This window comes from Schistocerca gregaria, chromosome 4, assembly GCF_023897955.1.
Source record: "Schistocerca gregaria isolate iqSchGreg1 chromosome 4, iqSchGreg1.2, whole genome shotgun sequence".
Classification (NCBI taxonomy): Eukaryota; Metazoa; Arthropoda; class Insecta; order Orthoptera; family Acrididae; genus Schistocerca; species Schistocerca gregaria.
In genome coordinates, this window is record NC_064923.1 from 708,395,463 (window position 1) to 708,420,010 (window position 24,548).

General features: G+C 38.0%; 1 protein-coding gene across 12 annotated transcripts in view; it reads left to right on the forward strand.

The window, feature by feature from the left end:
• Positions 1-24,548, forward strand: part of LOC126268080 (H(+)/Cl(-) exchange transporter 4) — a 436,467-nt gene that overhangs the window by 397,765 nt on the left and 14,154 nt on the right. For 5 of the 12 annotated variants that reach the window (XM_049973559.1, XM_049973558.1, XM_049973560.1 and 2 more), the window contains 4 exons: positions 1-98; positions 179-308; positions 3,733-4,082; positions 10,809-10,970. In XM_049973559.1, coding sequence (XP_049829516.1) covers positions 21-98; positions 179-308; positions 3,733-4,082; positions 10,809-10,970 — 720 coding nt within the window. In that variant the 5' untranslated portion in view covers positions 1-20. Of the gene's footprint in view, positions 99-178; positions 309-1,944; positions 1,978-3,023; positions 3,051-3,732; positions 4,083-10,808; positions 10,971-24,548 lie in introns of all 12 variants that reach the window. The other 7 variants (XM_049973552.1, XM_049973553.1, XM_049973554.1 and 4 more) reach the window with 3 other exon arrangements.

Sequence of the window (24,548 nt, forward strand, 5' to 3'; positions counted from 1 at the left end):
AGTTCATTGCAGTTTAAGCCATGGAAAAGGCGCCTTTAAGAGGCAATGCGGCCATACCAATGAGTTTTCCCACTTCTTATCATGCGGTTGATGACCAAGTACGTAACCTCAATTCTTCCATTAATGACAGTTCTATGTTTATTATGTGTATGTATTTATCCGCTTGTTTTGTGTGTAGCAACAACTCGTAAACGGACAACAGTTTCGATCTGCATCAATTAGTTCAGATGATGAGATGATTGACATTACAACGACAGGAACTGTTACGGAACGCACCATTCATCAAGATGAATTGGCAGCATCACACTGTAAGCATCTATTTTCCTTTTTCGTATGTAGTAAATTATTTACATGTTAGATATCATGTCGCTTCACATAGCTAAGGCTAACGCTACCTCTTCTTTTCCTGCTTCTTGCTATTTCCATGTTCGCCTGTTTATGTACAGTGCATATTGCATTTTGTTTTGAACGCAATATCTTCGTTTATTCTGTGCCACAAATCTAATTTTGCATGAGAAGCTGCTTGAAGATAAAATTATTCTAGTCTACTGGTGTGTGTGTGTGTGTGTGTGTGTGTGTGTGTGTGTGTGTGTGTGTGCGCGCGCGCTGTTGTTTTTAAATTTGTCTCGTAAACAAAACGTGTTAAAGGAGTATTCACTCCAGGAAAGTCTTGGCGAGTTTATGCTTCTTAAATAATGAGCTGTCATCTGTATACAGTTTAGTCATTCATTCATTCCAAAATAGTTTACAGAAGGTAGGCTGTAGATCACCTGTGAATCTGTGCGGAAAGAAAACGTTAGTGTTCTGCTTGGGTGTTGTTGCTTTATTACATTCATGTCAGTTTGTGCGGGGGGGGGGGGGGGGGGGCAAACGTGTAGCATACATCATTTAATGTTTCATATGAATGAAAAATGAATATATACAGCCAGTAAGTTCCAGATAAAATGGCAAGAAAACGATTTTTAGGTCGGTTTCCTCTGTCTTACAGTCTCCTGAAAGAATCTTAAATTTCAAATGCTCAGTATTATGAGGTGTATTTAATGTTGTCGAAATCTTCTCATAACTGTTATGTCTGTGTACCAGTAGGACTGTATTCTTGCATAGATTTATTAAGTTGGACTTTTTTTGGAAAGATTTAATCATTAAGCATATTATAAAAGTTTGAGAAAACTACGTATTTTACTCTGTTAGCATCCTACATGTGGTTGTTAGTCACTTGTTTTCTGTGATATTCATTTTAAAATTGTATATATCCATTAATGTTCTGAAATGTACATTGTTATAAAATGCCCTGTATTGTAAATACCCAGTGAACCAGATATTTCTCTTGTATATGGTATTGCCCCCAGGCTCTCTGTGTATGGAATATTAAACATCATGAAGATTATGATCATAAGATTATATCTGATGTAGCCAGGTTACCAGTAGCTTCTTCTTCCAAAAATCTGTAATTGTTTGATAGTATTTATCTCTCATTGTTTCATTATGCTGCAAATTTGTGTTTTGGGTTTTTCTGTATTTACATTATAAAAGAAATCACTAAAAGAGATTTCTTCAGCTGTTTGAGCCCTAAAGCCTAAAAATATGCCTTTGCAAAAGTGAAAATAATACGAGCAGGTAGTATGCATTTTATTTTGAGCAGTAAGTGTATTTTGGTTATGGGTGTGTATCTAGGTAAACGGTTTTGTTTCTTCAGTAGTTAAAAGTTCTTATGTGTAAACCTTACTGGCTTTACATTTTTGAGGATCAGTGGTGGTAAAAGTGAACACTATGCTGTAAAAGTTTGGGTTACCATTAATTTTTCAGAGGATAAGTGGTTACTTCACTTGCTTTCTGACACTTAGAAGTATTTATTTACATTTTTTGCATCTGTTTTGTTTGAATTGCATGTTATTTTCTGTTTCAATCCTTATTTTGTGTTTCCCTTTTTTTTCCTTTTTCAAGTATCTGCGATTAAATACTCGGGTCATCCAGATGGTAAGTGTCTTATCAAGACTTGTAAATTATTTTCTTTACTTAATTTAGAAGTGATTCACATCTACATCTAGAAAATCTTTTGTATTAACAGTTTAATATAGTAGTTACTGTAGTGTGCATTATTATTTAATTCACTTGAAGGTCCAGCACGGACACCCCTATATTAGTGTATAACCTCTGCATACGATTCAATTCAGGGAACTAAAGGAAAGCTGTTGGCGCAGAGTATCACTACAGAAAACATTTTGCATGCTGTGTATGTGTGTGTGTGGGGGGGGGGGGGGGTGAAGAAATGAGGATACTATAATAGAAAATGGAGGTTTTATTAAGAAGTACGCTACAGTGAAATAATTTTGCATCTGCAGCTTGAATCTATTTTCTAAGTAGAGCTATCTCAAAGTAAGGCATATATTTGACGATACATTTATGTATTAATAAAGGTAAAGCAAGGGCCTGGAAATTTTGTAAGAGCAGGTAATAAAATGGCAATACTGTTGTTAGCGTAGAAGTTAAAATTATCATCTGAAAGACAAAATTGAAGCATCAGTCAATACGATTAAAACTAGAGAGTTATTAAGAATATTTGAAATCCAACCATAATCATAGAAACCTTAATTAACAATCTTTTTTGATAAATCATTCAGGTTGGCTCGATTTTCATTGTGACAAAATAAAAGTGAAATAAATATGTTGAAAAGCATTGAGAAGTGCTTGTGACTAACTGTATAAATATATTTGAAGTTAAATCTTGCCAAATCATAAGATATGGCCCACCCACAGGACACACTCTAGTCAAAATATTCTCCTAATCATGCATCTTAATGCATTTTCAGTGTTAGAAGTTGGGTTGTGGATTTTGGGGTTAAACTGTAACAAAACGTCCTAATATGCTTTAATATTTTTATGACAAAAGTTACATTACTAACTAGAATAGCTATCGGTTATGCAGCTTAACTATTGGAGTGCCTTTTTTTGTCCTATTAGATTAGTTGTGTGATATGTTGCCTCTTAATATTGTGTTAGAAATTAGCCTTTGTTTTTTAAAGGTGCAGTCACGTTCGTGGAACCTCAAGGTGAGTGTTGAGTTAAATTACCGATGGGGAGTGTTCTTGGAAATCTCTTGCTGTGTCTGATTTGCATTCAGCATTATCTGCTTTTGGTAAAAGGCATGTTATTTTAAAAACATGAAGCTGTTGTTTATGCCAAGCTTTACTTTCACAAGGATATTTTCCTTATACATCTCATTTGCTTGCAAATCTCTGATTACTGTTGAATTGCTTTTCTGTTAACAGTAAAAGGTTGATGATTCTCATTTGCTTGCAAATCTCTCATTACTGTTGAATTGCTTTGCTATTAACAATAAAAGGCTGATGTTGAAATCTGTGGTGGCATATGCTTTTGTTCATGTTTATTTAGTTAGACAATATGTAATTAATAACTTCATAATTTTCATTTTCTACAAGAATAAGCTTCATTCATTTTGTCACTGCATTTTTTATTCCAGTGATTAGTGACATGTCTTGGCTCATGTTGTTATTTAAACAAGAAATGAATAATTTAGCTTATAGGTTGCAATGAAAAAAGTTCATTTTGGAATTGTAAGTGACTCAATCCTGATTATTGCAACAACATGGAAATCAGTAATAATACTGCAGTACAGTAAAACCATGTCAATAAAGCAATTATTTTTGTTACAGTGGAAGAATTTTAATGTATTGTCTCAGGTAACATAATTATTAAACATTGTGTTCTTAGTTGCAGGTGATGCTGATGACATCCCAGGCATCGGCCAGTATGATGACTTCCATACGATTGACTGGCAGCGAGACATTGCACGTGACAGAATGCGTCACCGGTACATTGTGAAAAAGAAGCAAGATTCAATATGTGACTTAATAAAAGGAGCACATGACGCATGGTCAGGTTGGGTCTGTGTGCTGCTTGTAGGTGTATTTACAGGTGTGGTAGCCGGTGTGATAGATATCGGAGCAAGCTGGATGTCAGATCTGAAATATGGAATTTGCCCCCAGGCATTTTGGCTCAATCGTGAACAGTGTTGTTGGTCATCTAATGAGACAACATTTGATAATGGCAACTGCTCACAGGTAATTTTTCAAAGTTGTAGACAGCTAGCTACTTTTTGCATTTGATGTTAACATTTGCCACATGTAGAAACCATTACATGCAATGTAAGATATGATCTGTATATGAGTTGTTGCTGGGCTACTCATTAAGGCTACATTGGTATGTTACTATTATGTCTTTGTTTGTTGCTATGCTCCTTACTTTCCATCTTAACAAATATCCAGTGAGAATCCAGAAACTAATAAAACAGCACAAATGAATGTTGTTGGTCTGTTTCATGTAGTATCCAATGCCATGGTGTTTCTCATTCCAAACAAAATATTTATTAAAGAGCAATTTTATGTGCACCTTTTTGGGTAACTCCTGTGTGTTCATGCTCTATTGTGCTTGCCAGGGCAATTTTATGGCAGCTTGAGGGAGGGTGTTTTGGGCATTCTAAAGGTTACAGGCTGCTCTTGTGCTAATCATCCAAAATGTGTAGTGGTCAGAGATTACTAAGCAGGCTTGGTAGCTTGTGACTTCAGGTAATAGCAGATGTTGCATATGATACCTGTTGGAAAGAAATTTTTGAGAATCCTAGTAGGTAGCAGTATCTTATGGATGTGTTTTTATCAGGAATATGAAATAGCAAATCAAAATTCCTGGTTTGTGATCCCAAGTATGATTAGTTGAAAGGGTAGATATAGCTATTTCATGGAGCACTTTGGAGCTCACGAAACTGAGGAATCTGGTGCCAGCCCATGTTGGGTTTAGATGGCAGTAATGGGCTCTCTGGGGCAGAGCTTTTTTTGTGCAGTTCTTATTCAAGAGAATAATGATTCTTACGTATAGGTGAAGTTACTTTTACAGTACAGAAAAATCTACAAACCATTCAAACCCTTTATGGGCGTAAAATTGTGCTGAGGAACTCCCTTCCCCCACCCCCTCTCCCGCCCACCCCCTTTCCCCACACACACACACACACACACACACTCTTTTCCTTCACTTTTCCTTTTTTTTCCAGTTCATGAGTGTGGAATTGTTCATTAGGAAATTTCAGTGTGGAATTACTGTGTGACTAGCTGATTCATTTTACAGTCTAGTGATGAGATGTTTGTCTTTCAGAGAGTAGTTAGATACAGGGCTTTAATTATTAACTTTGAAGTAATGAGAAGTTTAACTATATCCCACAGACAAAAGCGAACCTGGTGACCTTTATTTAGACTGGCTACCCAGTGTGTTAGTGCAAAGAATTCATCTGTGTCTGCCGATAAAAGTTCCTGATTAAACCTGCAGAGCTTTGTTATGAAATTTGCTTATGCACTGCATATTGCTAAGAGTGCAACAAGCAGATACCATATTCCTGGATTTCCGGAAAACATTTGGTGCATTGCTCCACTGCACACTGTTAATGAATACATGAGTATACAGACTAAGTCCCCAAATATGTGTTTTTCTCAAAGACCTCTTAAGCACCAGAATGCAGTACATTGTCCTCGACTGTGAGCATTTATTACACATAAGGGTATATCATCAGGAGTGCTCCATGGAAGTGTGTAGGAGTGATCTTATTATCTACATACATAAATGATCTGATGCACAGGATGAGCAGCAGTTTGTGACAGTCTGCTGGATGATCTTGTGTGGTATCATTGTTGAGTGACTGTAGGAAGATAAAAGATGACTTTGACAAAACTTCTAGTTGGTGTAATGTATGGCAGCTTGCTCTAAATGTAGAAAAAATAAAACTCAATTTGCAAAGGAAATGCGCCACATACAACAGGAAAACATAGTGCTCACACAAGCGTCTGCCAACAGCAAAGTGTGTCATAGGCTTTAGGAAGACTATACAATACTTCCTAACAACAAATTGCTTCTGATGAGCGTGATGTAACGTACTGGTACTCAAGAAAATTTACATCTGAATCTGTACATACGAATGTGCACTTTAAGCCGAATTATGCATTTTAGTATGGTTCACGAAATTCCGATATTCTTGAAGTATCCTCTGATGTCTTCTTTCTTTTGTTACATAGTGCAAGATCTTTTAATGTTTTACACGTATGAACATATGAGCTTCCTGCGTTATCGTAGCTGCGCATTATCTGGCGCTCTCTGGCAACTACTGAAATGTATCAGTTTCTAACAGGTCACGGGAAAATATTGGGAATGGTTGTTTGAAAAGCGTTACTTTCAAAGTAAATTTACTTTTGCACAAGATGAACAATGTATGAGAATGCACGATGAATTTCTTAAATCACAGAGCGTTTGACTCTCAATTAAAAATCAACTCTTTGAGGACGACAATCTAGAAGACTTTCGAGCTCAGAATATCATAAATTTACGTCGTTATTAAAAATTTTACTGGCACATTTGTTTGATATATTTGAAAGTGTAACATGCGCTAAAAGATCAGCATTATATGTGGTAGCTTAGCGTTGCTTGCAGCTTATTAATCTTAGAGACCACGATTATATGTGAAAGATTTGTTTTTCTTGTAGCAACACTATGTATATTAATTTAAACCATTAACTTTTCCTATTTGTGTTTTCACGCTATGTAAGAGTGATCTTGCTATTGGCTGCCTACATTACGTGTCCTATGCTGTCTTCAGCTGGTGAGATCAGGTGACATGAGCTATGACTGGCTTACAAAAGCGCATCGCAATCTCGATTTCAATACTTTGGAAAGTATCATGCGGTGTATGGTGGAATTCTAATTTATACCTTCATAACATAAAAATATGCAGCGTACATGTTGCTGCACATCAAAGATCTTTCCAAAACGTGTCTCCTCCCCCCCCCCCCCCCCCCCCCCCCAGCTTCGTTTTCTAAAGTGCCGGGAATTCTATGTTGGCATATAAAACCATAAACATTCAAAAGACTGATAAGTTTTACAGTGCCGAGGAAAAGTATACTATCACTTAACACGGGAAAAGTGTATGTTCACCTGGGAGAAAGTGTATTTTCAACTGGGAAATCTGGGAATTTGTTTTCCTTGTCCCTGTATACACCCTGTACAAAATGACTACATTCAGTGTTAACAAATTCCTCTTTCCCAGAATCATTTTCCTTGCTCTTGCTAGTTTGCATTTTATATTGTCTCTACTTCAGCCATTTTGTTATTTTTCTGTCCAAATAGCAGAATTCATTGACTACTAGCATCTCATTTCCAAATCCAGTTCCTCAGCATCCCTGAATTTAATTGGACTACATTCCATTACTTGCACTGGTGTACTGTGTAACTTTAAATCCTACTCGCTGTTATTGCATTTAGTTTTTCACTCAGGCTGTACATGAGCACCCCTAATATAGATCTAAAGTTATAACATGACTTTTATTTATCTCGTTATATGAAGGTGAAGCTAGCCTTGATCTTAGCCCACTCTCATCATAAAGTTTATTCTGAATTGTTACATTTTTCCTCCATTAATTTTACCTCTTCTTTCGTATCTTCAAACATACGATCATCATTAGGCTTACTCTTGATTTTTATCACCTGTCCTTCATTATTAAGCACAGTATTGTCTCTAATCATCTCTCATTTTGTCAGTAACTAGAATACTTTACCTTTAAATTGTACCTGTCAAAGTGCCAGTTGCTGCTGCAGCCTGTATCTGCCATCTGCTTTCTGCTTCTGCTCGTAACTCCCACATCAGCTCATTGCACTTCCACGTTAGTCTGCAGTGTTTACTACTGAATTCCAAAATTACAGGGTGGGTATCCTTATTGGCTTATGGCTGTTCCAGAATGGCACAACCTTCTCATCCTTAATAGACTTAATTCCTCTCACTGTGGTGGCATAGGTTTGTTGCTACACTGTCTTTTTATCATCATTCATTTGAAGAGACAGTCCTGTTAGTTTATTTCATTTGTGATGCACGGAGTGTTTACACTGTTCACTGCCACAGTAACCTCCAGTTTCATGCTTCCCCAAGTCACTCTTCACCTGTTCACAAGTTCATAGATTTTTCTGTCCACCAGTATGCTTGACACTGTTCCAAACACTCATGTGAATTCATTACCATAACACTTGTACTGTGATGTGCTTCTCACCTGCACATGCACCACACACTACAAAGCACCATCCTAATTTAGTAGTCTCAATCACTTCTTCAGCAACACTTCTATCTGTTGACTTGAAACTGAAAATCTTAGTCAGCATTTGATGCAGTTTGCTCAACAAAATGTACTCATCACCACAATTTAGCGATTCAAATGCAGTTATGTAATTGTTTTATTAATTCCAGTTATGTGTTTCACACGGTTAACACACCATCATATTAGTTGTATGCTGAAAGTGTTAAGTATGGGATCCAGTTGTTGTGTAAAACAGTGGAGGACACACTAGTCATAAACTAAAAGTTAATGTAGGGGAGTACAGAGCAGAAGGAAGAGCCAGTGCAGTGGTAGGTACACATTTATAACCAGAAAAATGTTTGGATTGCTTTAAACATGTACTTATTGCTGCAGCTGCTCTTCCTTCTGCTATGATTTCCCCTACATAACTTGTAGTTTATGACAGGGGTGTTTTCCACTATTATTTTGCATGAGAAATGGGTCCCATACCCAATGTTTTCAGTGTTCAACCATTGTAATGATTTGTTAACCACGTGAAATAAAGGAATAAAACAATCACATAATTGTAACAGAGACTGTTCACTCATTTGACTCATTTATCTACTGTTGCTGCATCTGTCATAATGGAATACCACAATTTAGATTGCGCTTTTTCACACTGTATTACTCTCACAGTTATACTGTTTGGACAATGAACAGTTTCGCTACTTTGTGAAAAATATTAGCTTGTACAGTCAGGTCAGCTCTCCCAAGTAACAAAAAGCTCAGTGCCAGAAGTACTTATACAAATTGCTAAATGATCAAAATGCACATTAAAAAAGCACTGTCCAACAATCAGTGGTAGTTCTACCAAGTCCCTAGACTAAGTTATAAAGTGTGGCACAAAACACTGTTCATGTTTCCCTAAAACATCACAGTCCACCTACAGTACTGGCTTACAGAAATCTGTCAGAAGTACACTGCAATAGTTAACCTTCTTCAGCCATTAATTAAGTCACCATGCTCAACAATAGCTTGTTCGAATGACAATGACAGGTGTCTTGAACAAACCACAACACAATTCATTCGAAATATTCATAAACTTGAGTTGCAAAAATCACTTGAAAAATTTTAAATGTTGGGATTATTCAGTTTTTGCAGTGCAGGTGCAATGTATTTCCACAAACAAACTGCTTATCATTATAACATGAGCAAATATCAAGAGCGTAGATGTTACATGCTTGTTAACTCAACCAGTACCAGGCACAGGCTGCTGATTGGGTGACATTGGAGAGCTTTAGGACTGGCATATGAACAAAGTGTTATTTCAGAAACTACACAATTACCTGGAAATGGCTAGTATCCTAGGCATTTTGGTTTTCAGTGTTGATCATGAATATTTTCAAAATTTTAGTTTACAAAAAATGTGGTTGTCTAGGAATTTAGAAAAAATTATTGAATCAATTTATGCATCCATGTTGGGAGTACCTTACTCAAGCAATCCTGTTGGAAGAACATCCATAACTGAGCTTTATGGCAGAGATTGAAAATACCGCTTCAGTTGTAAATTTATTTTCACAGGACCAGTTTCGGACTGTTATAAGCCCATCCTCAGGTGTCATACTGGATATAGTAAAAGACGGGAAATAATTTTCGCACACCATAACACACAAAAAAAGACAAAATTTTCCCCTAAAATTTTTTAAAAACTTTTCGGAACTGCCGGTCGGGCTAGGTGCTGTTAAACCTAAGTCAATGTGCAAGTGGCATCCAACAGTACGATGGATGACTGCCTGGGTAGGGAAATATACAAATGATGTCGCGACACTTACGCTGTGCTGTGGTTCCAGAGCGCCGAATGTACCAGTCAGTGTGCTGCCTATGAGCTCAGAACGGGGAGTAGTGGATGTGAACGAGGCAGCAAATTGGTAAACCAGAGTAGCAAAAGTGCTGCCATCTATTGATTGAGAGAACACTAGCATGGCCGTTCACAATTTTAATTTAGCATTTTACATTTAAAATTAAGAAAAAAACAAATTACATAAAAAATACATGATATAAGTTAAAAGTGCATTAGCTGTTTGGTTAAAAAAAGATATATTATGACAAATTTCATTAAAGAATAAATATTCTGGGAAGTAGTTTGTATTTCCAGTTGCTTGAAAAGGCCTGTGCTAGCTGTTCTATAGTTGACACAAATAATTTGTGTAGTATATTTTTGGTATCAGAAAATTTCAGGGTTGATGAGCTGCACTAAAAAGTGATCACAAATTAAATTGCAGAATCAAAGGAAGCATAGTAATCATATTTTATTTGTATATACCCTACATCTGGCCATATCTAAAAAGCATATAAATATTTGTGTATGTTGTATAGCAGTTATGTGGCATGCTAATCTCGATGTAATTCATTCAGTATCACATAATTTATGTTTACTTCGTTCTGTTACCCCTATTTAATAGCCTTATTGTCATTAAAATACTTTGATACTAATTTGTACCTGCATGTTGTGGAGAATTAGTGGTTGTTGTTCTTATGGGTATGTATTTCATTTGTAATTCATTCAGTATCACATAATTTATGTTTACTTCGTTCTGTTACCCCTATTTAATAGCCTTATTGTCATTAAAATACTTTGATACTAATTTGTACCTGCATGTTGTGGAGAATTAGTGGTTGTTGTTCTTATGGGTATGTATTTCATTTTAGTGGTGGACATGGCCAGAAGTTTTCAGTCAGTCAAGAGAAGGGGTGGGCCCATATATAATTTCCTACCTTTTCTACATTGTGTGGGCTCTCATTTTTGCTGCACTTGCTGCATCTTTGGTACGGATGTTTGCCCCTTACGCCTGTGGCTCAGGTATACCAGAGGTATGTCAAATTTAGCATTCACATGTAACTGAGAATATGCATTTATAACATTAACGTGAAATAATTAGTAGTATAGACATTAAAATAATTTGCTACTGCTACAGATGTAGAAGAGTGTTTAAAGATTATCTCCTGAACCCTTCTTTATTTATTTATTTATTTATTTATTTATTCATTCATTCTCTCTGTCTCCCTTTTTTAAAATAATTTTGACATTCACAATTATAATACCAAGAGGAAAAAAATGTTGAGTGAAACTTGGGCACAATAGTGTTACAGGCAGAAATAAAATCCAGATGATAAGTTATGAAGTAGCCATTGTACCGGTTGGAGGTCCACTGTGGGCTGTAATTATTGCAAGGCAGCAAAAGTTGGTACTACTCTAATGTGTTAATATAGAAACAATTTATGCTGAAAAAAATTTAGTTCCAATTTTGGCCACCCAGTACAAATCTGGCACTGTGCATCATCTTGTCGGCATCTCCAGTGCTCATTTTGAACAAATCATATAAGCGATGTTTAATAATGAAATCCATGTTATGCCTTCCTGTCTGGAACCGAGCAACCGCTACGGTCGCAGGTTCGAATCCTGCATCGGGCATGGATGTGTGTTATGTCCTTATGTTAGGTTTAATTAGTTCTAATTTCTAGGCAACTGATGACCTCAGAAGTTACGTCGCATAATGCTCAGCCATTTTATAATGCCTTCCTCACATGTTTGACCTTTCTGACCACCTCCCATTCCTAACCCATTACAAATGGAAACATTTCTAGACATCTTTCTTGCATGCATGCACAGTGCTAGATTTGCACCTGGTGGCCAAAATTGGAACCTTTTTTTCCCAGTGTAAATCGGTTCCACATCAAAGCATTAGAATTTCTACCAAATTTTGCTGCCGTAAGAAATGCAGCCTACACTTGACGTCTGTGAGATACTGCACTTCAATGAATTATACCCACTTAATATGTGACCATCTTGTGCAGAGGTGATTTTAAATTAAGTGGTCAGACCTGCCATGGGCCAGAATGTTGATGGCCAATGATTTGGGCAGACTGCTGGCAGTTTAGTATGCCATCATAAAAAGTTACACTTTGCTGCAATGGAGTTTAAAGTCTTCTACAGTGCCATTGTTCTGGTGAGATAAAATCTGTAGTGACTGGACCAGAATAAAAATATCTCACTAGCTGTATGAGAAGTTTTGCAGCTAGGTCTTTCACACTGAGAAGACTCTTATGTCAATGAGCTAGGAACTAGAATTTATTACATACAGTGTGCCCAAAATGTTTTGTAGTTTGGACAGTGGAACATCCTTTTGCGAAAGGAAGTATGAATTTTGGACAACACACTCCTTCTTTCAGGGTATAATGAATGTTAATTGAAGCCATATTGAGTATTTAGTTCAGTTGTTACAGTCAGTGGATGTTTTGCGTAATGGGGTAGGTACTTTTTTGTGATTAGTTGATCAGAATGGGTGGTGTATTAAGAGTCCTGCAGATCTTCATATGGATTTTGGAAGTAGTACCTGTTGTAAAGGCCTTTCACTAAGCTATCATCAAACTGAGAAAGTTAGCATCAATCCTTGTTGCTGCAATAATTCTCTCACTTCTTATTTTTTGTTTTGCTGACATCATTTCATTGCATATGTCCAGAAAAATGCAATAATACAAAGGAACAGGTTTGGAAGAGTATTAATTTTATGGCAGCAGTTTGTCACAAGCCTTAGCAAAGTTGGAGATTCAGCTTCACTGTAAAATGCACACAGCTTTATAAACCAGATGTAATGTTTTTAACTAGTAGAAGGAGCAGTTAAAGTGTACTGTTACATAGAAAAGTTTGCTTTTAAATAGCCCTTATGAATGTGAATATGAGTAAACTGAAGCTGCAGTATATTTTATAGCTTGATTTTCTTGTTTTTATGTAAATATTCTGAATTTTAGTTCCATTAGGTTAAGATATTTTTCAGTAGTAACTAGGGAAACATTATATCATTATTAATGACATCCTACTTTGAAGGCTCAGTTATTATATGATATATTGTTAAAATTCAAAATGTATTGCCTATATTACATTGAATAAATATTTAAGTAGTTCAGTAGTAGCTACCGGTTTTACAAATTTGATTAGATTTTTGCCAGTTCTTTCAAATTTGAGAGCAGGCACCTAAGTAGAACATTTATTATAGTTATATCCGAGCTTTCTATTGAACATAGTTATTACTATGTTATCTGACACAAAGAGATTACTGAAATGATATATTTTTAAAAAATCTGTTATTTATGAAAAAGGCCCATCACATAAATTTGAAGTCTAAAGATAACCTTAGTTAAAAGCTTTCAGATAAGGTAGTTCAGTCACATAACTGATTGTGAAGGTGTAAAACCATAAAACGCTCATATCTTACATAGTGACCCCTACATGTAATAACCATTAAAATTCTTTAAATATTGCTATTATCCATTCTGTGACAACTGCTTCCCCATTTAAAACTAAAGTTTTTACAACAGTCTCACAGTTTCTATTTTCGTATCTGTTGTGCAAATAGAAAAAAATCTCGCAGCTTGTTTTGTAAATGAAACCACCTTTCCTTGTTACAACTTGATTTATTTTTCCCAGATGAATTTCTTACTCAAGGCATCTTCAGTGGGGTTTAGAATGATACAGTTTATTATTTTTAGATTATCAAACACTTCATGTCACATTTTTTATGTTGTATTTTAACTACGTTTTCTGAGCAGCATGCATTGCTTTTTGGTCACTGGTGAACTATTTTACTCCTTATATTGATAGATTTAGGTACAAGATCATAACATTTGCATATGGTGTTGAATTTTATGTTTTGCGTGGATTGACATTCAGGTGAAGTCTTTTGAATTTATGGTATAGACCACATGGAAATGTCTGGCATGGCATGAATAACAGGTTTGTTTGCATGGCCGTATCAGTGTCAAGATTAAAAACAGTTCACCCAGTTCCCAAAGAACAATGCATGCTGCTCAGAAAATGTGGTTAAAATATGACAAAAAAAATTGCAACATTAGCTGTTTGAACTGAATTGAGGTAGAGCCCACTGAAGATGCTGTAGAGCAAAAGGTGAAATGTGTTTGGGAAAAATAAATTAAGTTGCAGCAAGAAAAGGAAGTTTTATTTACAAAACAAATATTTCTGTACTTACTGTAGAGGACAGCCAGAAAGACAAACTTGTTCTTATACCTTGGTTACAAAATTTGTTAGGCTGTTGTGGTTCAACATAAGGTTAACAGTCAGTCATAGATCCATCACTGCACACGTAATGGTACCCAATATTAACTGGTGCGCCAATAGTGAAATTGCCTTGAGCATTTTTTTAAAGTGAGATGTTCCTTTCACAAGTTTTTCAGCAGGCAAGTGGAATGCTACACTGGTCTTACACAATTGTAGCTGCTATTTGATAATGTAAAAAATCATCATTCAGATGCACATACGAGGGATACCCAAAAGTAAAAAATTTATTTTTTATTTTTTTAGCTTATTTATTCACATTGTAAGCACAAACCTTCAATCCCCTTCAAAGCACCCTCCACTTGAACTCTTGCACCAATGCACTTTACTAATCTTTTACTCCATATTTTGAAACATTGTTTGAAATAATATTTGGTGATGCTTGACAGTGGTCCATCATTTTTTCTTCAACTCAGCATCATCAGCAAAATGCTTTCCTCCCATGCCCCATTTTATTGTAGGAAACAAAAAAAAAAGCATGGGGCAATGTCTGGTGAGCATGGGGGGAGGGGGGGGCAGCAGAAGAGCAGGGGTCATACCATATTTGCTCAAGAACTGTACATACAGGGCTGTGTGAGCAGGGGAATGGCCGGGATGGAAAAACTAGTTACCTGACTGCCACAAATCGGGCCACTTCCACAACACACTGTTGCACAGTCTTCTCAAAACTTCCAAGCACAGAGCCCTATGGAACAAACTCTGAATGGATGACTCCTCTCTCATCGAAAAAACAAATCGGCGTTGTTTCGATGTTTGATTTCACCTGACAGTATTTCTTGTGGCAAGGTGAATGTGATGTCTTCCGACTGGCTTGATTGTTGCTTTGATTCAGGATAGTAATCATAGCACCAAGTTTTGTCACTGTGAAGTTTTGAAGAAAAGTTTGAATTATTTGTTAATGATTGTACTAAGGTTTTAAACGTTTTCATGTGTTCGGGCCATGTAGGGACTTTGAAAATGAGGTCTGTCATCATTTAATTTTTGAAGTACTATTTTTAAAATGGGAAAACCACTCAAACACCTGAGTTTCCTCCATAGCATCATCCTTGTACACTGTTTAACAAGAGTTTCTGTTCCACTTTTCCAAGCAAAAGGCAGTGTTTCACCACCGCATGCTGTTCATGAAAATCAACCCCTGCAAAAACGACAATCGCACAAAACTGTTGTCAATATAAACTCTGCTGAAACTAGTCCTGACCACCTTCAATGAGGACACTTGGTTACTGGCTCTGGAATTTTCACTCTGTCTGCTGCTCATAGCAGCTAAACAAGGTACTACAAAAGCTCTGCCCACCAAACTATTGGTTTGATTTGGTTTCTTTCGGGTCCCCCCTCATACAGAATCCATTCATGTCACAGTGATTATAGGGGATGCTGGCCAGGATCCTACAAAATGCATCAATAATGTGACCATGTCACTAAATAAAACATGTTGGGTTATGTGACTCCCCCAATGTCAGCTTTTACTGGGATGGTATAGCCCAGCAGTTGTTTGAGAGTGGGGGAAATGCTCAAGAACTAAGATGATTATGCTCAAGAACTGAGACGAATATCAGGTGGAAATTAGGAAATATTTGGTGATGGCGAGCAGCAGGTCCGTGCAGCCATAAAACACCTGTAAAATAGTCTTCCAAAGGTGTTATTGTGACAGACAATGCTCACGCGGGTATGTCTAGCCAAACATTTGATGAGTTTGTATGTGTCCTCATTCACCTTTAGTGAAGAAGGGAGGTGTTCATATGATGCTTCTGCTCTGATTGTTGTTAGCTTAACAAGTCACGAAAATAATTGTATGCTCATTGCCACAAACTGATTACACTTCGGGCTCTTTGTAGGGTCCAAAGTAATTCTCAAATATTGGTACTATGACCAGCTATTGACAAGCCAAGGCTGATGAGGCTTACTGGGATAAACATTGATGTCGTAGCACCTAATAGATAGGGATAGCAGAAAATCATTTTATTTTATGGCAAAATTTGGTGTTAATTTTCACCAATTTTGGTGCTATTTTTTTGTAAAATTTGGTTTTTGCCAAATTGTGTGTTTTTTAGCCAGTTGAGTATTTTTTTGCCAGGTTTGGCATTTTTGTTGCCAGTTTTGTTCATGGCTGCTTGTGTAGGGCTCTAATTAGTTCAGTGTTCCTTATGGCTGTGCCTCCATTTCCTCCAGCTGATGATATGGGACATCCCCTTTTATTGGTTTGACAAATGCTTCTAGTGGGTTTTACTTTACCAGTTATGTGAAGGAAGGGAAGTGGCTTCAAGGTTTCAAGACAGCATAAAATAATGTTGTAGACACACAATATATCACCTGAGGATGTGCCTAAATTGGGATGAACCTGGTTGTGGTTCCGGTAAAAAGCTTTCTACAGCCAGAGCACTGTTTTGAGTTTTCTGCCACCTTATAAAAATGCAATGGCCTTGAGGAAAGTAGTAGTCACAGTGCAGTTTCAGCATTCAGTAAGTTTCAACTGCAAATATTGGCAAATTGCTGTCATCAGATTTATAACTTTTTCATACACTTAAATAGTAAATTTTGCAGTATTTAATAAGCCTGCCAATTTGACTTTTTTTTTTGCATAATTGTTTTGGGAAATTTCCTGTTTCTAAACACAGGATCCAAAAGTTCAAAGTAAAGTTTTTTGTTCTATGCACCACTGCAGCCACCTTTGAAGACACAATGAACAATCTGCTTTGTTGTCTGAAGTGGATAATGCATTTGCTACTTGAATGACATTGTTTTTTCAAAGACAGTTGAAGACCATCCGAGCTACTTGACAGTTGTGCTGAAGAGTGTTCATGATGCAGGTTTGCAATTGAATCTGAGAAAATGTTCTTTGTAGCTCAAGAACTAAAAATCTTGGGGCACCAAGGTAAAAGAAATAGAATCCTTCCATAGGAAGAAGCAATAAAAGTCTTAGGATTTTCCAACTTCTTAGTACATTAGTAATGTTAGAGGTGTTTATGGGCTGTGTTCATGTTAAAATGCCAAGAAAAATTCAGTTACAAGTGCACTACAAAAACCTGGTGCAAGGGCGCGACAATTTTTGGAGCGAAGAGTGCAGCATATCTTTTTGTATCCTGAAGGGAGTGCCTAAATGTGGTGCTTTTTAATTAGAATGGCAACACGAAACTACAGACTAATGCTGGTTGGAAGGGGATACTGTTATGTGCAGTTCTAGTACTTTCCAGGTATACACCAGAAGTGTGAATGCTTATGCCTCCACAATATTCTCCATAGTCTGAGAAGTAGTATTGTATTACTGAGAATGAATGCCTTGGAGTCATTCAAGTAGTCAATATTTTTTTATATGCCACATCATTCACTGAAGTGGCTAACATTCTTCATGCTGGCCATCAAGGCATAACACCTTTGGCCAATTGACAAGATGAGCAGTGAAGCTTCAGGAATATGACATAAAAGTAGTTTGTAAAGTTGATGCAACCACAAATATACTGAAGGCCTTTTTGTGGAGTCCATTGGAGTAACATTACAGTGTTGGTGGTATCCCACAAAGAGAGGGAAGATCCAGTGTTACAGAAGACAACAGAGATGTTAGAGAAAGAAACAGCTGTCAAAGGAGATTTAAGTTTTATAGTCAAAACTTTATATGAAAGGAATTATTACCCAATGCAACAGAAATGATTGCTTATTATCTTAACTTAATTTTGGCCAGTAGTGTTTAGGTATTTTTGGATTGCTCTTGGGTATGAAGACTCTTGGTAGTCAGAAGTAAGTACTGTTGACCAGGTCTCTACCAATATGTCAGACAACTTGTAAGCCACTACAGGAGATGAAAATGAAGCAAGCGTGTGCCTAAATTAACCTCAACAAATCTCATGCTGCAATTCAATTTTGTCAGGTTGGAGTTGACTTCTTGGGTGGCGCCAAAAATAAAAAAAATGGGAGTAAATAATGCTGTGCAGTGGCTGCATCACTTTTAAATTCTCACCTTCACTGTATCAACTGCTGAAGCTCTGGGAATCTGTAGGTTTCTTGCACAAGACATAATTTTGAAGCATGAACCACCATCTCTTGTTGTGTAAAAGTTGTAGCACAGAATTTGGGTGTAGTGGGGTTTGGTGGTAGATGTCAAAGTGTGTGTGTTTATATTAAATAACCCTTTATTAAACAATATAACATAATTTGCACAAGAAACACAACACACAATAAAATACATGTAATTAGCTATTTAATCAAAGCACAGCTCTGAATCCTATATTTTTAAGTGGGGTGTGTTGTTGTTGCTTTGCAAGTAAGCAATGAAGTGTCAATTGTTTCAGTAGCCTTAAGCGTATTTTTCCTGTGCAACCTGAAACACACACATCTGGATGGGAAGTGGTAATGTTTTCCCACTCTGAAAGCACTTACTATTGTATCTTGTATTGTTCCCCTTTCTGTCATATGTGTTAACAGGGTATTTCTGCAATTATTATAGTTAGCTTTCTGGAGTAAACATGCTGTTAAGTGCTGAAGATTTTACAAAAACTGTTGCTTTGGCAGAGGATAGTCACAGCATACGTTGCAATCCAGAAGTGTTGAGAATTATGCCTTCCACGATTTCCAGAATGTAAGAAGGTACAGCGAAACTGGAAGAGCTATGCAAGGAAAATAGGATTAGGCCCAAGAAGAGCAACATCGGCAAGAGATTACCACTTCTTACAGGCTTCTTTTTCCACAACCATTGCTGTTGAAACACAAAATCGGCTCCAGCAAGTGAGAGAGGGGAATGTTAGTGAAAGAACCATGTGATAGGACAGGAAGAAGCCATCTTCAATCCAGAAAACCTGATACTGGAGCAGAACTCATGACAGAGGGTCAAACGACTCGACTCAGTTTTGCAAGGAATATCACAGCTGGAGAATAAGACAAGGGGAGCAAGTGTTGTTCACCGATGAGTCATCATTTGGCCTGTGTTCACTCGACGATAGAGAGATGGTCTGGAGAAAGCCTGGGAATAGGTCATTCCTTCGTGTATCCTCATCCAAGATGCGTTTTCAGGATCTGATGGTGTTAGCAGGATTCAATATGACTGCAAGGGCACATTTCATCTCTGTGGAACGTTAAAAGTTATTAGTATGTGGAGCAGATCCTTTTGGAGCATGTTGGGCCTTTCTCTCCATTTATTTGTGATGGTTTTACACTGATTCATGGCATGACATGCCCACATGTTGTGAGAATTGTGCAAGAGTTGTTGGATGAAGTGGAGATCTATGCAATGGCTGGATCTGCTTGGAGCCCTGGTTTGAATCCTACTGAGTATGTGTGTCACCAGCTTAGGAGAAGAGTTAATAAGCATTATTTATGGACTTTACAGGATCTAAAATAGGTTCTCCTGAAAGAATGGGAAGTGATTCTGTAACAGAACATTTCAGCATCAATCAGAAGCATGCCTGAAAGGTAGGATGCCATGATAGATACAAGAGAAGGTAATACCCACTTTTGTAGACAAGGAGTGGTCTGCGAAGTGTAAGGAAGTGTAAAAAACCAAGGAAGAGATGCATTACCTTCCCTCAAAATTTGCCTGAAGTGTGCATCTATTTGTGTTACTTCCACATCTCTGGTTTCATTTGTTTGTAATTTTTTTCCATAATTGCTCCCCTAGCTGGCACCATACCACAAAATTTGATCATAAAATAGCAGATTAGTGTCATAAAACGGACTGGCTTTTGAAATAAGTTTAAAGTACATTTTTAAGAAATTTAACTGTTTTTGATGCTGACTATGGACATGTGATCAAGAATCCATCTTGGCCCAAGTGACTTTGATTGGGGCCACTAGTATCACCTTGTAAAAAAACTTTGCAAATTGGCAAAGGGAATCACACTGAATAACTAACACAATGAACAAAGTTGTACATTCTACTATTATTGACCATCACTTTGTACTAAACTAATCACAAAGGTAAGGAAAACAATACAGGGCTTACAACAACAGACAAAAAATGTAGTACAGTACACAGTAGCTTGTTACTAATAGACAATGGTGGCATCACCTTTCTTCATATACAATATTTTCACTATAAAATATAACTCTTATACACCATGGCTTTGCTCTAGAATTTCGTGGTTCACTTGACAAAAATCTCAGGCCTTGCCGTGCTGGGATACCACCACCACCACAATAAACATAAGCTGATTTAACTTATTGTGGCACAAACCACAACACTCTACTTTACTCAACTAAATACTATCAGTGCTTGCCCCTAACAGATGTAGCTCACAAAAGCACCCTTCACTTTGTGACCTGCACTGTTTCACTGTAAATGACTTCTCCACCATTAACCTATCCAGTTGTGAGCTGCTGCCTCCTTCTGGACACTTGCGAAGAGGCATTAACCACTACCCAGCTCAGAAATGTCCATGTACAGCTGACCATTCCCCGTGTTTTAGCATTTAAACTGATAGAATATCATGCTGCTAAGTTTCACAACACTCTGTCTTCCTCAGCCTCTCTTGCATGATGGCCTTCAATGAACTTGCTCAGTCCACTGTCACCAGCTGATGACTGTGGTCTTGATTTGGTCAGCCATTTTGTATATTAAGACAAACATGGCCAATGTACCATCCGGGCCCGGAGCCAAACCTGTTATTTGCCAAACATTATTCACAGCAGTCGTTGGCACTGGCATTAGTTCAAGTAGTTGCTTCAGCATCATCCCACAGACTAGCCTCCGACCACAGCAACCTCGTGGGCCAACTAACCCCTGGTTCAAGTAGTTGCTTCAGCATCATCCCACAGACTAGCCTCCGACCACAGCAACCTCGTGGGCCAACTAATGTGGTTAGTGCTCCATAATGGGGACTGGTGCTGCCCCTAAACTTGTCCGGAGCTGCCTCCAGGCTCCGGCTGTGCTCAGTCAGTGTTGCTACTGGCACTCCAAAATGTAGATTACTTTTCACTGCATTGCTCTGCCTCCACAAAGCTTGGAGGGCCAGTGCTGCTGTCCACATACTGCCTCACCCACTCTTTAGCCAGAATTTAACACCCGACTCTCACAGGCACAACAGGTGGGATGGGTCGATGAAAAATCCAGCTGCAAAATTTCAGTTACATGGTGCAAAATATTACAGTCAAAATTAGTGTCAGAAGATGCAACACAATCCACAGGATAACTGCATACCACCTACAGCTAAATAGTGTCAAACAAGTTTACTTTTTTTTTGTTTTTCTTTTGTATTAAGACATTAACAAACATGCTCTCAATCTATGTCAAAGATGAACAGATATTGGGATATTATACCAGCTATCATGTCATTCAGATACAATACTGCAAAACAGTACACTTCAGGGGTTTTTCTGTTCCATGGTCGAGAGGCCAAAACTACACTGGATATGTTCTATTTCAGCCTGATGATGCTCCAGAGAATTACATAACATAGTTTCACCAGAACAGCTGGTGCACACATGGTCCTTATGATGCCTATGATAAGAGCGATGAATAATTTAAACTCCTAACACCAGCCTGTAAGACACTACTCAGGGGGATCTAGTATTGATTTTTACACTTGTGAGAAATGTAGTACTTCCAAAAATTGTCATTGGTGTACCACTTGAGCATGTGCTGCATCTTAGATCTCTAGTTGGACATCACTTACAAAGCAGAGGATGATTTTCCTACATTGGGAATACAAAAATGTGGAGGTCATTCATGCCCTATGCATGAAGCCCTATCATATAATCATGAGGTGCAGATCAATTATCTTTTGATGTAAATAACATGAAGAACATGTTGATGGAAGTAATTCATTGAAACCTTGTAATGATGAGGATGTGACAACATGACCAGAATGTGAGGCTCTACCAGTTGCCATATGAAGGACCAGACTACTGACTAGTCCCAGATCCAGGAAGCTGTTGTGATGGGGTGGTCAGTGTGGACCCCCCGTTAATTGCCAAAAGGCCATCTTTTAGCCCAGAATGGTGTGTGTAGGACAGTGGGTTGCATAACACCATAAAATTGGCAGTTGTTCAATCAGTAGAGCTTTGTTAGAAATTTATATTTAGTTATTCAGTAAAACTCTTTACAGTGAGTGAAGGCAGTGGCTCAATGCATTCATTGACCTGCAGACAGTAGTGTCTACCTCAGCGTAGCGTAAGGCAGTGTGCTTGTTTGCAGTAGCGAGTGGTCACTGAACATGAGTGCTCACACAGTGAGGTGGCACCCTCAGTGTGCTGCTTTGTGGAGTTGATGTCTGGCATTTGGCAGGCTGCAGGCACACGAAGGCCGTCTAACTGACGGCACCTGCAGGTGAATTAGTGCATGGCATGCTCACATCAAACCTGAGGCCCCTTGGAGAGGCATGGAGACCAGATGAAGTCACCCTGGAAGTGGTGTCTCTTGTTGGCTCTAGTTGAGCTCCAGAATCATCACATCTAGCACCTGATTGTAGATGGGCAGCCATTGGGTGAAGTGGCAAGAGGTAGGTAAAGCTGGTTGGCCCACATGGATCTTCAGCTGGTGTGGAGTATGTGTCAGCATCGGTAGTAGTCGAAGACTATCTACTGCAAGATGAGCAATGAGTATATATAATGGCCCTGTCCAGTTTTGTTTATGATGGTGCACTGCTTTCAGTTGTGTAGGGGACCAAGGCAGCACAGCATCAAGCTGTGGGAATTCCATGGTGACTCAGTGTCGATGAAGGAGACATGCCGGGAGTGCCAAAGATGGTGGACTTCGTGAAACCTTACTGGCAGGCATTTCACAGTTCATATGGAAATTAATAGTAGCCAGATGAATCGTGATATCTCAAAAAGAAATATGTACATTATCATTATCTGCGCGATGAGTCTGATGGTGTAATCAGATTTTCAGTATCTATATTAGTTTTAAGTTTAGCATATGACGATAAGTTATACATGTAACACCCAGCAACAAATTTCCAAAATCTAAATGGTTCATTCGATTTTGTTGGTCAGCATGTCTGCAGAAAACTATTAGTGTAAACCTAAACTGGATAAATTACAAGCGTGTAACTTGAATAGTACATAAGTTATTGGAGGTCAAAGTGGCTGATTACTATTGATTGCGTCAGGCCATAAGTACTCCATAGTTATATGAAAAAATGGTAGAGCATGCTTATAAGTATATTTATTCATCTATGTCTTGGTATATATCCGATATATACAATTCATGAAGAAATTGGTCAAATATTTACTGTTTTAGAAAGCGCACACACATTAGGCTACTGGCCTACTTTTACTTGCTATTCCTTTGATATATATTTATTTGATTTGTTTATGTATTTAATAATGTGTGTTAGAGCGTGTTTATGATCCAACTGTAGGAATATTTATTTAATTTAAAGTTATTTAAATGTAAATCTGGTATTTCGTTTCATTGTTTGTGTGGGTGCATTGGCTTGAAGACATGGTGTGAGCGCTGTAGCCAGTCTACATCTACTCTACATCTAACTTTATACTCCGCAAGCCACCCAACGGTGTGTGGCGGAGGGCACTTTTTCGTGCCACTGTCATTACCTCCCTTTTCTGTTCCAGTCGCGTATGGTTCGCGGGAAGAACGACTGTCTGAAAGCCTCCGTGCACGCTCGAGTCACTCTAATTTTACATTCGTGATCTCCTCGGGAGGTATAATAGGGGAAGCAATATATTTGATACCTCATCGAGAAATGCACCCTCTCAAAACCTGGCGAGCAAGCTACACTGCGATGCAGAGCGCCTCTCTTGCAGAGTCTGCCACTTGAGTTTGCTAAACATCTCCGTAACGCTATCACGGTTACCAAATAACCCTGTGACGAAATGTGCCGCTCTTCTTTGGTTCTTCTCTAACTCCTCCGTCAACCCGATCTGGTACGGATCCCACACTGATAAGCAATACTCAAGTACAGGTTGAACGAGTGTTTTGTAAGCCGCGTCCTTTGTTGATGGACTACATTTTCTAAGGACTCTCCCAATGAATCTCAACCTGGCACCCGCCTTACCAACAATTAATTGTATATGATCATTCCACTTCAAATCGTTCCGCATGCATACTCCCAGATATTTTACAGAAGTAACTGCTACCAGTGTTTGTTCCACTATCATATAATCGTACAATAAAGGATCCTTCTTTCTATGTATTCGCAATACATTACATTTGTCTGTGTTAAGGGTCAGTTGACACTCCCTGCACCAAGTGCCTATCCGCTGCACGTCTTCCTGCATTTCGCTGCACGTCTTCCTGCATTTCGCTGCAATTTTCCAATGTTGCAATTTCTCTGTATACTACAGCATCATCCGCAAAAAGCCGCATGGAACTTCCGACACTATCTACTAGGTCATTTATATACATTGTGAAAAGCAATGGTCTCATAACACTA